Below are 14,062 nucleotides of genomic sequence, written 5' to 3' on the forward strand. Positions count from 1 at the left end.
ACCGGGCACAACGTGCATGTTATGTTTTCTTTTGTATATTTCCTATCCTATCCTATATTTGTCTGTGACCTACCACAGCAGAACGGATTTATCTAATAAAAAATCAATTCTCCTCTTGAAGTCAGACATTTGCGGAACACAACTTGAGGGCAGACACAACAATTTATCTACTCATTATTCCCGACCAACTTTTCATATAGGGGAAATGTAGGTAATGTCGGCCTACATGTCCCTAATTTGGGCCCATCGCTAAAAGTCTGCTATTTATCAATTTTATCTAGATGAACGCGTTATTAGGACGTTACTAATGGATATTTTTGGTTGCTATTGAAAAATTAGTTGATTGCTGAATTTATGTATGGGTCCAAATTAGGGACACTAAGGCCGACATTACCTGCATTTCCCCTACTTGATGCTCCCAGAGTTACTGTTATATCACTTTTTATCGGCCCGAGTGTTCTTGTCTTTACGACCGGTCGTCCCTCTTAACGTGGTAACCCAAAAATATCAGATTAATTAAATACTTCTAGTGGTGAGATAGTGCCAGATAGAGAGATAGAGCCAGTGCATGCATCCAAAGGAAAAAGTTATTTAAAAAAAACTCTATGTTACGTTCCTAATATGGTGTGTTCCAATTATGGCCTATGGAAATTCAATAGCCCATAATCGGAACACATCATAATAGGAACGAATAGCCATAACTGGTCCAACTACCCTAAGTAGAAAGTTTTCGATTATCCTGCTATCCGAGCGTTGTTATTTTTGACCGACAAGAAGTTAGAAATAGCCAATCGTGACTGACTTCCGCTCGAAAATCGGTTGATCAATAACACAAGAACTTTTTGACTCGAAAAATAACTTTCTATGTGTAACCTTTAAATCCTAATTAAAATTAACTTGGAAAATGGAACCCAGCCCAACAGTGTAATTCACTTAACTCACTTGAACTATTTCGGATTTTTCTAGTGCAGTGCGCTTATGGAAAGCCGTGTTCAAAAAATCTAGGTAGCTATCTAAATTTATGATTTACGAAAGTTTTAAACGATCAATAGATGATGTGGTGTCATGGATCCGAGGCGGCCCTGAAAATAAAAATCATGGGCAAAAGACTGGTTGTGGAGATTTATATTGATTGGAAATGTTCATAAGCAGACCAACAATAGTTTAACATCAACGCCGAGTAAATTTACGTCCATTGCATATCGTTCACAATGCAAAAATTACAGAACAGAAGTCAGTCCGCATCGTGCTCTCTTGCCGTGCGGATCTATTTGCTTTTTGCTGAAGGAAGTGTTACTACTACCTAAAGCTGCAACAAATTTAAACAGCACTTTTCAGTGCGCAACCTGTAAAAAATTTCTACCTTGTTCAACTCTTATTCCTCTTCGATCCTTGTTTGGACCCTACCTGAGGTAATCCTTCTTGGATATCGATTTGCAAAATTCCTCTTCGATCCTTCAGATTCTTATAGTAATCTGCTTGGAAGTCGATTTGGATAAAAATTTACTGTCGCCATGGCGCCTAAACGCAAAAGAAAGGGGCAAACCCTTGATCCTCCTTCTGATGAAATTAATTTGAGTAATCAATTTGCTTTGCTCACGGATGATGAGAATGATCCATCTTCCAAGAAAAATTCTAGTAAACTTTCCCGGCTTAATGCCAAGAAGGAAAATATTCCCCCTATTGTGATAACCACTTCCGATTTCCATGCTCCTCGCATGGAACTTTTGAATTTCGTGAAAGTTAAGTTTTCACTACAAATTGGACGTCGGGGTGAATGCAGTGTATTGGCTGAAACCTTGGACGGATTTAAATGTCTTCTCAAGTATCTTACTGAGAAGAAGCACATTTTTTTTACTTACGGCACCAAAACTGAACGTGTGTTCAAGGTTGTCATAAAAGGACTGCCCAGTGGCGAATCCCTGGATCAGATCAAAGATGAACTGGACAAATTACTTGGAGTTGTGCCACTCCAAGTAATCAAAATGAAAATGAAATCCCGGCCTGGCGATTCGCGCAACGGGATTTCTAATGATTTTTATTTAGTTCACTTCAAGTCTAGTGAACTAAACAACCTTAAGGCCTTAGAAAAAGCTAGCCTTATGCTCCATGTCCGAGTGAAGTGGGAACACTTCAGGAAGACTGGAGGAAATTTCCAAAACTTCACTCAGTGCCGTAAGTGCCAGGGATGGGGTCACGGAACTAAAAATTGCTACATGCCAGCTAAATGCATGAATTGTGGTGATTCCTCTCACGCAAAGGACGACTGTCCTGTGAAGGAAGATCCTAAGAAATTTAAATGTTCAAATTGTGGTGAAAACCATAAATCCAATTTTTGGGAATGTAAGACTCGCAAAGCGATCCTACAATCTCGTTCTAACCGACAGGTAGGAAACGCTCCACGTTTCCGACCAGGTACAAATTCCTCTGCTGTTAACAACGTTCAACGAGGAACAAATTCTACATTCGTACCCGTAGGTACAAATATCACCCCTGCTTCAAATGTTTCATCTGTACCTACTCCCCTCGCAGCTAACAATGTTCAGCGAGTTAATGGAGCTACCTATGCTGCTATTGCAGCGGGTAGAAATCAAAATACTAACCAACGTTCTAACGGAAATTTTGACAATTTTGACTTAGGCAGCATTACTGCTCATAAAATGGAATTTTTACAGAGTTCATTAATTGACATGATTTCTGATATGCTTAAATCTAACTCCATGTTTGATGCTATTCAAACTGGAGTAAAATTTGCAAATAATATTGTCATGACTTTGATATTCAGTAATGGATTTTAAAGCATTAAACATTTTAAATTGGAATGCTCGATCTCTTAAAGATAATGAAGACGCGCTATTTAACTTTTAGAGAGTTCATAACGTGCATATTGCCGTTATAACTGAAACGTTCCTTAAACCTGGCCATAAGGTTAAGAAGGACTCAAATTATTTAATTTATAGAAATGATCGTCTTGATGGACCCTGTGGTGGCGTTGCCATAATTATTCATAGACGAATCAAACACAATATAATTTCTTCATTTGAAACCAAAGTTTTTGAAACTTTGGGAGTTTCTGTTGAAACAAAATTTGGACAACCTACGTTTGTAGCTGCCTATTTGCCATTCCAATGCGTAGGCCAGAAAAAGAATTTTCTCAAGGGTGACCTCCAGAAACTTACCCGTCATAGGTCTAAATTCTTCATTATTGGTGATTTTAATGCAAAACACCGCTCATGGAATAATGCTCAAAGCAATTGCAATGGTAATATTCTGTTTGATGATTGTTCTGCAGGTTATTATACTATTCAATATCCAAACAGCCCAACATGCTTTTCTTCTGCAAGAAATCCCTCCACTATTGATTTGGTCTTAACTGATTCATGTCAACTTTGTAGCCAATTGGTTACCCATGCTGACTTCGGTTCTGATCACCTTCCAGTAACTTTTGATATATCCCAAGAAATAATTTCTAATCCCAACAGCTCTACTTTCAATTACCATAGGGCTGATTGGGAGCAATATCGAACATTTATGGAATATAACTTCGATCCAAACATTCCTTTGCAAACGAAAGGTGAAATTAATTATGCTCTTGAATCTCTGACTACTTCTATAGTTGAAGCAAGAGCTGCCTCAGTTCCAAAATGCGAGGTTAAATTTGATTCAATTATAATAGACGACGATCTTCAGCTCTTGATCCGTCTTAAAAATGTCCGTAGGAGACAATATCAAAAAACACGCGATCCTGCCATGAAAGTTATCTGGCGAGATTTACAAAAACAAATTAAAAAACGATTCTCTGCCCTGAGGAACAAAACTTTTGAAAATAATGTTTCTAAATTAGACCCGAGTTCCAAACCCTTTTGGAAACTCACAAAAACATTTTTTAAAAAACCTCAAAAGCCTATTCCAGCGCTTAAAGAAGGTGGTAAAATTTTGATCACAAATTTGGAAAAAGCTCAGAAACTTGCTAAGCAATTCGAGAGTTCCCATAATTTCAGTTTGGGTCTTACTAGTCCTATTGAGAATCAGGTTGCTCGGGACTGATTTAGACGAAGTAAGGTCTATAACTAAAAAGTTTCAAAATATGAAAGCTCCAGGTGATGATGGAATTTTCTATATCCTCATCAAAAAACTCCCAGAGAGTACCTTGTCTTTCTTGGTAAAATTATTTAACAGATGTTTCCATTTGGCATACTTTCCTGATAAATGGAAAAATGCAAAAGTTGTTCCAATTTTGAAGCCGGATAAAAATCCAGCTGAAGCTTCTAGCTACCGTCCAATAAGTTTGCTTTCTTCAATAAGTAAACTTTTTGAAAAAATAATTTTGAATAGATTGATGCTTCACATCAATACGAATTCAATTTTTGCAGATGAGCAGTTTGGATTTCGCCATGGGCATTCAACTACTCATCAACTCTTAAGAGTTACCAATTTAATTCGTTCAAACAAATCTGAAGGCCACTCAACTGGAGTTGCTCTTCTAGACATAGAAAAAGTATTCGACAGTGTTTGGCATGAAGGTTTGATTGCTAAATTGAAAAAGTTTAATTTTCCACTTTATATTATGAAATTAGTTCAAAATTATTTAACTGACAGAACTCTGCAGGTAAATTATCAAAATTCCAAATCTAATCGACTACCTGTTAGAGCAGGAGTTCCTCAGGGTAGGATTCTTGGGCCTATATTGTATAACATTTTCACTTCGGACCTCCCTGATTTGCCTCAGGGTTGCCACAAATCTTTGTTCGCTGATGACACAGGCATTTCCGCTGAAGGAAGAAGTCTTCGTGTTATTTGCAGCAGACTGCAGAAAAGTTTAGATATTTTCTCTTCTTATTTACAAAAATGGAAGATTTCTCCCAACGCTTCCAAAACTCAACTTATAATATTTCCACATAAGCCCATAGCTTCCTTTTTGAAACCTAGTAGTAGTCACATAGTCACTATGAACGGAGTTCCAATTTCCTGGTCAAACCAAGTGAAATATCTTGGATTAATACTTGACCAAAAATTAACTTTTGAAGATCACATTGAGGGCATTCAAGCCAAATGTAACAAATATATAAAATGTTTGTATCCTCTTATAAACAGGAAATCCAAACTTTGCCTGACGAATAAACTTCTAATATTTAAACAAGTTTTTAGACCGGCCATGCTTTACGCTGTGCCAATATGGTCTAGTTGTTGCACTACCAGGAAAAAAACACTTCAAAGGATTCAGAACAAAGTTCTGAAGATGATTTCGAAGTTGCCTCCCTGGTACAGTACTACTGAAGTACATAGAATTTCGAATGTTGAGACTTTAGAACAAATGTCCAACAAAATAATTAATAAATTCAGGCAAAAATCGTTGCAATCCTCAATTGCAACGATTAATTCCCTTTATACTTAGATAAGATTTAGTTTTAGTTTAGTTTTTAGTTTTAAGATATCAATTTTTATACTGACATGCAGGTTCAAAAAACCTGTTTAAAATACTGAATTGCCAATACAGGAACAATGTTAAAATACTTAGATATATATCATAACAATGAAGGCTGGTAGTTTACTGTAGTAATTGGAGCACCTAGGTTAAAATGAAATGTAGTTTATTTTGAATTTGAAACAAATAAAGAGTTTAAAAAAAAAACAGAACAGAAGTGGAACTTCGGATCAGTAAGTGGCTCTACTTTTCATGACGAACACTATCGCACCGAGCGGTAGAAGGCATCTTCTGTCTGCAGTAAAGATATAGGCAGCATGCTATGATAGTCTGAGTGCGCACAGAGAGCACGTGGAACGCTACCACAACGCATCGCCTGTTGAGCAGAAAAACGTACCACTTTTTGATTCACTGATTTGTTCTGTGATGTCATGAATGTGCAATGAAATGTAGGCTTGGCAATCTTTTTATAGGGATAATATAGAAAACAACATAATTAAAAGCGGTAAACTATTATGATAACACTTCATCTCTAGAGCAACACTTCGTTTGATGTGTAGAAAACTAATCGTCCAACACATCAAGCTGGGCATGGCCGAAGGTCGTGCGTTAAATTTTAAAACCATCATTGTTTCCATCCATTTGGATAGTTTTAATGTGGGGATATAAAACATCATAAATCCTCCACTACCGATATCAGCAGACACACTTACCTCGTAAAAGTAGAAGCTATCAATCACTTGCTCGGTATGGTTGAAATTCGTGTCGTTTGTCTTCAGGTCGCTTTCACCCATGTTGGACAACTGTAAGTAAAACAAATATAATATTTAGGTATATATATATATGTGCTCTGTGAATTAAAGGGTGATACGGTCAAAATTTGGTCAATATCAACTTGACGTATTTCTTTCAATTTTGCATTTAAAAAACCTGAACACCCCTCATTTTGAAGGTGTGTGTGTGTAGAATGTTGCTCCTATTTTGATTTTGGAATTCACTCTTCAGTTGTCAAAATGCCGTCCAAGCAAGAAGAGCAGCGTATCAAAATTTTGCTCGCGCATCGCGAAAATCCGAGCTACTCGCACGCAAAGTTGGCAAAATCGCTAAAAGTTGCCAAATCAACCGTTACAAATGTAATTAAAGTGTTTGGGGAACGTTTGTCGACAGCCAGGAAGTCTGGACCGGGGGGAAATCGAAAACCGGAAGCCGCTGAGACGACAAAGAGAGTTGCCGGTAGTTTCAAGCGAAACCCTAACCTCTCTCTCCGAGATGCCGCAAATAAGCTGGGTGTATCGTCTACAACCGTGCATCGAGCCAAAAAACGAGCCGGACTATCGAGTTACAAGAAGGTAGTGACTCCAAATCGCGATGATAAACAAAATACGACGGCCAAAGCGCGATCCCGGAGGCTGTACACGACGATGCTGACGAAGTTTGACTGCGTGGTAATGGACGACGAAACCTACGTCAAAGCCGACTACAAGCAGCTTCCGGGACAGGAGTTTTATACGGCAAAAGGAAGGGGAAAGGTAGCAGATGTTTTCAAGCACATGAAACTGTCAAAGTTCGCAAAGAAATATCTGGTTTGGCAAGCCATCTGTACCTGTGGCTTGAAAAGCAGCATTTTCATAGCTTCCGGGACTGTCAACCAAGAAATTTACGTGAAAGAGTGTTTGAATAAACGTCTGCTGCCTTTCCTGAAGAAACACGGTTGTTCCGTACTGTTTTGGCCGGATTTGGCATCTTGCCATTACGGTAAAAGGCCATGGAGTGGTACGCCGCCAACAACGTGCAGGTGGTTCCCAAGGACAAGAACCCTCCCAACACGCCAGAGGTGGACAAGGTGGCTGTACAAAATCTGATGGCAGGGGTCAAGCGTAAGGCCCGGCAATTCGGATTTGGAAAAGCGGAAGCCTAACTGAATATTTTTCCTGAATTTTATACTAATTGAACTTGAAAAAGAAATTTAATTTGATTTTTTAAATAAACGATTTCACCGATTTACACGCGTTTTCCCTTGACCAAATTTTGACCGTATCACCCTTTAATTATGAAAATTGAATAGTTCCACACAGATTCGCAAATCGTTTCGGGTCGATGTTTATAGAATTACTTGTTATTTTACACAGTTGTTTATTACTGTCCAAAATGTCCTTTAAAATATTTACATATTTGGTTCCCTAGTTTAGATGCTGTCTTGGGTGAAGTTACGGACAAGTATTGTGCCTTTCAAGAACAAAAATATACACTGTAAAAAAATATGTTGTTAAAAAAAATCAAAATTATAAAAAAAAAATTAAATTACTTAAATTGCATAGGGGAATTTACGTATTCTCGGCAACCTAAGCAGCGACCTTCTTTCTATAGCCTTTTTCTCTAAGGAACGCACACATATGCAGTATTGGTTTGTTTACAATCTTTTGCTGCCAGCTGCTCTAACAATTTCAGTCGAAAGAATTGTCAAAAACTGTTTTGAAACGCTTTTACAAAGCTCCAATCTTCTCTAGTGAGAGCGAGTATTGTCGGCAACCAGTTTTTCTTCGGCAACCGTTCCATTTGAACTGCATGTAAATCTGCTGTTCTATTATCGGCAACTCGAAATCAGCTACAATTTGTAGTGCGTGTGTTGCATTTCAAGAAAACCTTGCTAGATTGCTTTTTCTCAGTGGTAAAAATATAGTCAAATTGAAGCTGAAAGCATAAAGAATCGTTTGCATGCATTCAGCGAAGTGTTTTCGTAAGAAAATCCAGTGAAAATAGTGTTTCAATTTGGGTTGCCAAAAATAGTCTGTCATGCCGAAGCCGTCATTTCCCCTATTTGTTTTTTTTATTTTTTTTTTAATATTTATATTGTAGTTAAGATAAAGTGCTACTTACAAAAAAGTTATGAATGATTGAAAAAAGTACTATTTTCCAAAATACTACCTACCGTTATAGAATATCTTTGAAGTGGTGTTATTATTAAAACACATTAAATTTACACCAAAAAAGCGCATAATACTTAAATTTCCCAGAGTTGTTATTTCCGAGATATTCGTAGGTTAAAAGAAATTTTCACCCTTTTCAGATGTTGTTCGTGAGTGTTTAACCTTGAAAATATTTTTAACGAAAAGTCCAATCCATTTCCTTAAACTTTACAGTTCACAGTTTTTCAATCAGACACACAAGTCTCTATACAACAAGCGTTGAAAATCAAGCCACTGAATGTCCGGTTCCTAATTGCATACTTAGGTACCATCTTATTCTTCATTGATAGGGTAGAGCGCTACTTCGTCGTAATCGCCCATTTCCGTTCTATCGATCAGAAAAGATCAATAATATCAATGATTTCACCGTGCATAAATCAATAATAGGTTTGTTCCGATGCGCTAGTTCATTAGCTACAACATAAACTCTGTTAGAGTGAATTTTATGAATATTTACGCTCATTGTTCTCAAAACAAAAGAAGCGCTCCTAGCGAATCCCCTTTTTCTACGTTTATCCGTAGGACGATGAAAATTCGATGGCGTTTCAATGCGTTAGGACGGAATTGAAACTCGTAGAACGAATTTAGAATCAAGAAGCAGTGTTAGATTTTAGACAATATCTCATCAATTTGTGACTCTTTATCAAATCCAACGGTACGTATGGAAAGGTGAATAAATTTGCAAGTCATCTTTGACAGAAATATTCCATTTTTTGTTTAAACTCGTTCAGAAAAGAGAGGTAAAGCGCGGGTTGTGCTTAGTAGGACGGAAATTAGATCAAAAACCCTACCACTTGGTAAGAATATTTATTTCGGTAGCAAAAACTGATATTTAAAGAGCTACTCAAGCATATCTTCATCAGTCACTAACAGTAAGCAGTATATTTCGTTATCTGTGGAAAATAGAAATAGTTTGAAGGACGGTGATTCAGTGCTGCTATACAAAGTTTCGTTTCTGTTAAGGTAAGCTTGTTATTCAATATAAATTTTTATACGAACACAAGTTAAATGTATATAAAAGAATAAGTATATTTATATTCTTACGATTTTTTTCAGCGTTCACCAGTACAAAGATATGGATAACCGATTTGTTATGACTCAATGTATTCAACCGATAAAAAATGATGATGTAAGGTGTACAAAAAAAGGATCTGCGAGTTCTTTCAGAAAATACCAAACAGAACTTAAACACGATTGGATATTCCGGAGATACAATTAATTCCAATTTACGCATCTGCGGATCTTGTCGTCGAGAAGTTGAAAGACGGGCTAGAAGAGGTGAAAAACAAATCATCGCTGAAAACTCGGAAACTGTTGTTGGAAGGGTTTTGCCTGAAGTACCCAGCCTGTCAACGATACCATCAACAATATCAGTGGCCACAACTGCAACAACTGATGATGAATTTTCGCGATCTGTTAACATGGAAATATTCAACCGAGGAATTACTGGTATTCAAGTTTTACCGATTGATGCAAAGAAGTCAAACAACGTTTACTATCCTAAACATAAAATTAAGGAAATCAACCAAGGAGTGAGGAAGCATCTTTTCCAACTAGGACCGCAGGAGGACCAAACAAGTGCAACACAGGATTTTGAAGAAATAATTCTTCAATTGAAAGAAAAAATTGGCAGACAAGATACTACAAGGAGTGAAAAACTACAGATTTTAACTGTGTTGCCCAAGTCATGGACAATACAAAAAATAATGGATGAATTTAACACCACAAGGTACTTCGCAACAGCAGCTAAAGAATTATTTGAAACTGATGGAGCACATTCAGCAGTTCACAGAAGATCGGGCCATGGCTTAAATGATGCAACGAAGGAACTTCTGTTCAATTTTTTAAGGACGATGAAACAAGTCGGGTAATGCCTGGCCAGAGAGACTACGTGTCAGTGAAAAACGATGGAAAACGGAAAGCAATACAGAAAAGGTTATTGATGATGACACTTAAAGAAGCATACAAAAGATTTAAGGAAATTAATAGTGAGGTAAAAATATGAGTTTTTTCATTCGCGAAACTTCGTCCTAAATACTGCAAACTTTTAACCAGTTCAGGATCGCACAACGTTTGCGTTTGCACAAATCATGAAATTTTTTATCTTATAACACATAATTAAAAAAAGTACAATATTTTGTATGACTTAAAGTCCTTGACTGATAGTTTAATTTGTGAAAGAAAAACAGCATATTGTTATCTTAGATGTTGTGAGGATTGTCCAGACATTTCGTCAATTGAGGATTTTTTAACACAGCAATTAGAAGAAAAAATGATTGATCAACTGTCATTCGAACAGTGGGTAACTACTGATAGATGTGATACACAAACTATTGTTAAAGAGCCTGAAGATTTTGTTTCACATTTTTGTGAAAAATTACTCAAATTGATACCACACGATTTCATTTAAACAGAACAATCTAAATTCTCAAAAACAACGAAAACAATCTGCAAGTAGGGGAATTTTTAGTCATTTGTAATTTTTCTGAAAATTACTCCTTTGTACTGCAGGATGAAGTACAATCTCATCATTGGAATGTACAACAAGCTACTATCCATCTATTCGTTATATACTATCAAGAAAACTCGCAAGTGCTTCATTTTCGTTTCATAATTATCTCAGAAGAGTTGTTACATGATGCAGTAGCTGTTAACCTGTTTATTTCCAAAATGATTACTTTTTTACGTACAGATCAGAGAAAAATAGTGAAGAAGATTTATTTTATGTCTGATTATGCTTCACAGTACAAAAACCGTAAGAATTTTTCTAGTCTCTGCAAGTTCAAGTCTATGTATGAAATTGAAGCTGGGCATTTCTTTGCGACATCCTATGGTAAAATACCGAGGTACGATAAAGCGCCACGAGCCAGTTTAGCCAGAGAACGTGAACATCCAATTAAAAATGCCAAAGAATTATATAACTGGGCAAATAATCGAAAGGAGGAAGAGTTGACGAGTTTATCATTTGGTTTTGTAACATCAGAAGAATATAAAACTATGGCGGCAGAGCTTAATGAACAATATTGTGAAGCAAGAACAATTCAAGGAACGCAAAAATTTCACTCATTTATTCCTATATCTGAAAATAAAATTAGAGCTAAATTGTTTTCAAACTGTTCAGACCATGACGCAAAGGTTTTTAATTTGTATAAATAGACGTTTTAAGTATTATATAACTAAATAAATATCTAAGAACACTATTTTATTTAATACATTTTTATTTATGCAATGAATGCCATAATTTTCGAATGGTATTACAAATCTCGCATACATACGCAACTGGGAACTCACCCATGCACACTAACACCACTATTAAGTTGGGGAAGGTTTTCCCTATCTGATAGTGGTGTTAGTATGCGTGTACGAGCTCCCAGTTACGTCAATTCGACGATCGAACGCATTGTTTACAAAAGCAGATAAGTCTTTTGAAAAAGTAACCCAGGTGGGGTTGTTGCGACATATTGAAAAATAAGGTTTACTGTCAAAACTAGTTATGCTACGAACCGCAATATGAGCAAAAAACTAAAAAAAAAATCTGAGGCGGGAGTCCTGTCCACTTTGCCCGTTCTTATTGTGTAGCTACGGCACTAACAATGACCCGAAAAGGCTGTCAAATACTTCTTATGGTTGTTTTCTATTCCACCGTGGTCTTCGAAACTAGCTAGCCGTATAAGGAGCCAAATAGTAAAATACACTTTTCCCATACGGTATCTTACTCATAATTATTTATATCTTAACTGATGCGTCTGATTGAAAAACTGCGAGCTGCAAAGTTTAAGGAAATTGATTGGGCTTTTTGTTAAAAATATTTTCAAGATTAAACACTCACGAACAACATCTCAAAAGGATGATAATTGCTCAAATTATGCGATAAGTGAATTTTAACCTACAAGTATCTCGAAAATCTACAATCTGGCGTCACACATAGATTTCCGGTCCCTACACGTCACTCTGATTCCAAAAATACCCATATTGTGGGGTATTTGGCAGAATTTCCAAGTTTTTCTGTAACCGGAAGCCGCCAGCTTGGATTTCAAAATGGCGTCAGACATCGATTTCCGATCGCTACACGTCACTCCGATTAAAAAAAATACCCATATTGTGGGGTATTTGACAATATTTTCTAAAACCTCTTTTTACGAAGTAAATCCCAAATAACGAGTTTTCTTTTTACGAAGTAAATTTTTTTACGCACTAGGATTCGATTTACGAAACCCCGTTTTGGTTCGTAAATGGAGGTTCCATGCTAGCAATTATAAATCAATATTTTTTTCTAAGAAACAAAAGAAGTTTATAGTCACACATTGGAATGTGAGATGTAAAGTGGGCCTGAAGCCTACGATTCAGTCGATCAAGCTAGTAAATCCATTTTCAGATATAAATCAATTACATGTTGTAAATCAAGCAGTTCACTGCTCCCATAAAGTTATGATCCACAACGGATGTTTTATTTGTAAGACTAATTGAGTACATGTCTTTTCTATTCTGCTGTTCTGCGTTTTCTAGAGGCGTGGTACACAAACTATGTAACGCAAAAAATCCGTTTTTGGAAGGTTGTAAAGCACCAAAAAATCCTTACAACATTGTTTACTATCCTGTTCCTGGTTCACTCCAAGATTTTTTTTTTTATTTATTGTGTATGTTCATGGCGAACCAGCCGAAAGCCTTATAAAGGAAATGTATGTTCATGTCAGTCCAATGTTCAATTAACAAAACGTCTACAAATTTAAACTAAATACAATAAAAACTTACATGCACAACGTTCGACCCAAAATCGGTTGAGTTGAGCTCCAGCTGCTTCAATGCGTAACCCATTTGGCTGTAGGTGGTAATCGGTATGCCCACTAGGTCTTCGCCCTTGTGTTCATTCGCCAAGGACGCCTCCACATCACTTATCACCAAGTTTTCCTTAACAAGATGCATTTCTCCCTGTTCCACTCGTCTTAAGTTTACTTTGTGCAAAATCTTTGTTTAGATTTTCCCTTGGCAATGGTATCAGTTTTTCTGGCACTCTTTCACTCACTTTCTCACTCTATGTGTCAGTTATCAGTGCTTTCGAATGTCTCAATATGGCAACGACGGAAGCAGTAAAAGCATTTCTATTTGGAACATCCTCTATCTTAATATTTACATCTTCTTCATCAACGGCGGTGTCGATGGTGGCGGGTGAGATGTAGTCATCATCAGGACAGCAGCTGGTGCAGGACCCAGATCGGATCCCAAAATGTATAGCACATCGACCGTAGCCCGGACGCTGGTAGCAACAGATATCCCCGGAGAAACAGCAACAGCAACAACCACAATGACGGCAGCGAAGCAGTATTTGATGTGGTCGTAAAAATATTACAACCCGTACCATTCTGCCTCAGAACTGACCCGGGACTGGGAGAAGAAGCGTCCTTGCTCGGTGCAGTACACTAAGTGTTATAGAGGGTTTTTTCCTCTTCTGCTGATGACTTTCTCCAGTGGCACTACTTAGTATTTTTTTTTTCTAGGAAACAATCATGAGCGATTTTATTGATTTTTCATGCACCACTTGCAATAATGATGTCCATTTCTTTAAAGATGATTTAAATTCCTTTGGAGACAACTTCTAACGTGTTCTAAAAAGAAATGAAATGGCATAGAAAACGGAATTAGGCACAAGTAATAACATATGTAAAGTACATCC

The 14,062-nt window shown here is 37.0% G+C and overlaps 1 protein-coding gene across 1 annotated transcript in view; it reads right to left on the minus strand.

Moving 5' to 3' along the window:
* The window catches only part of LOC135712333 (cardioacceleratory peptide receptor-like), a 325,970-nt gene that overhangs the window by 97,942 nt on the left and 213,966 nt on the right, over positions 1-14,062 (minus strand). Inside the window, exons 2-3 of the mRNA XM_065235305.1 lie at positions 13,144-13,994; positions 6,139-6,228 (exon numbers count right to left, since the gene is read on the minus strand). Coding sequence (XP_065091377.1) covers positions 6,139-6,228; positions 13,144-13,314 — 261 coding nt within the window. The 5' untranslated portion in view covers positions 13,315-13,994. The remainder of the gene's footprint in view (positions 1-6,138; positions 6,229-13,143; positions 13,995-14,062) is intronic.

The sequence above is a fragment of the Ochlerotatus camptorhynchus genome, unplaced genomic scaffold (assembly GCF_037179485.1).
Source record: "Ochlerotatus camptorhynchus isolate MF236.1 unplaced genomic scaffold, CSIRO-AGI_Acam_v1.1 ptg000471l, whole genome shotgun sequence".
Classification (NCBI taxonomy): domain Eukaryota; kingdom Metazoa; phylum Arthropoda; class Insecta; order Diptera; family Culicidae; genus Ochlerotatus; species Ochlerotatus camptorhynchus.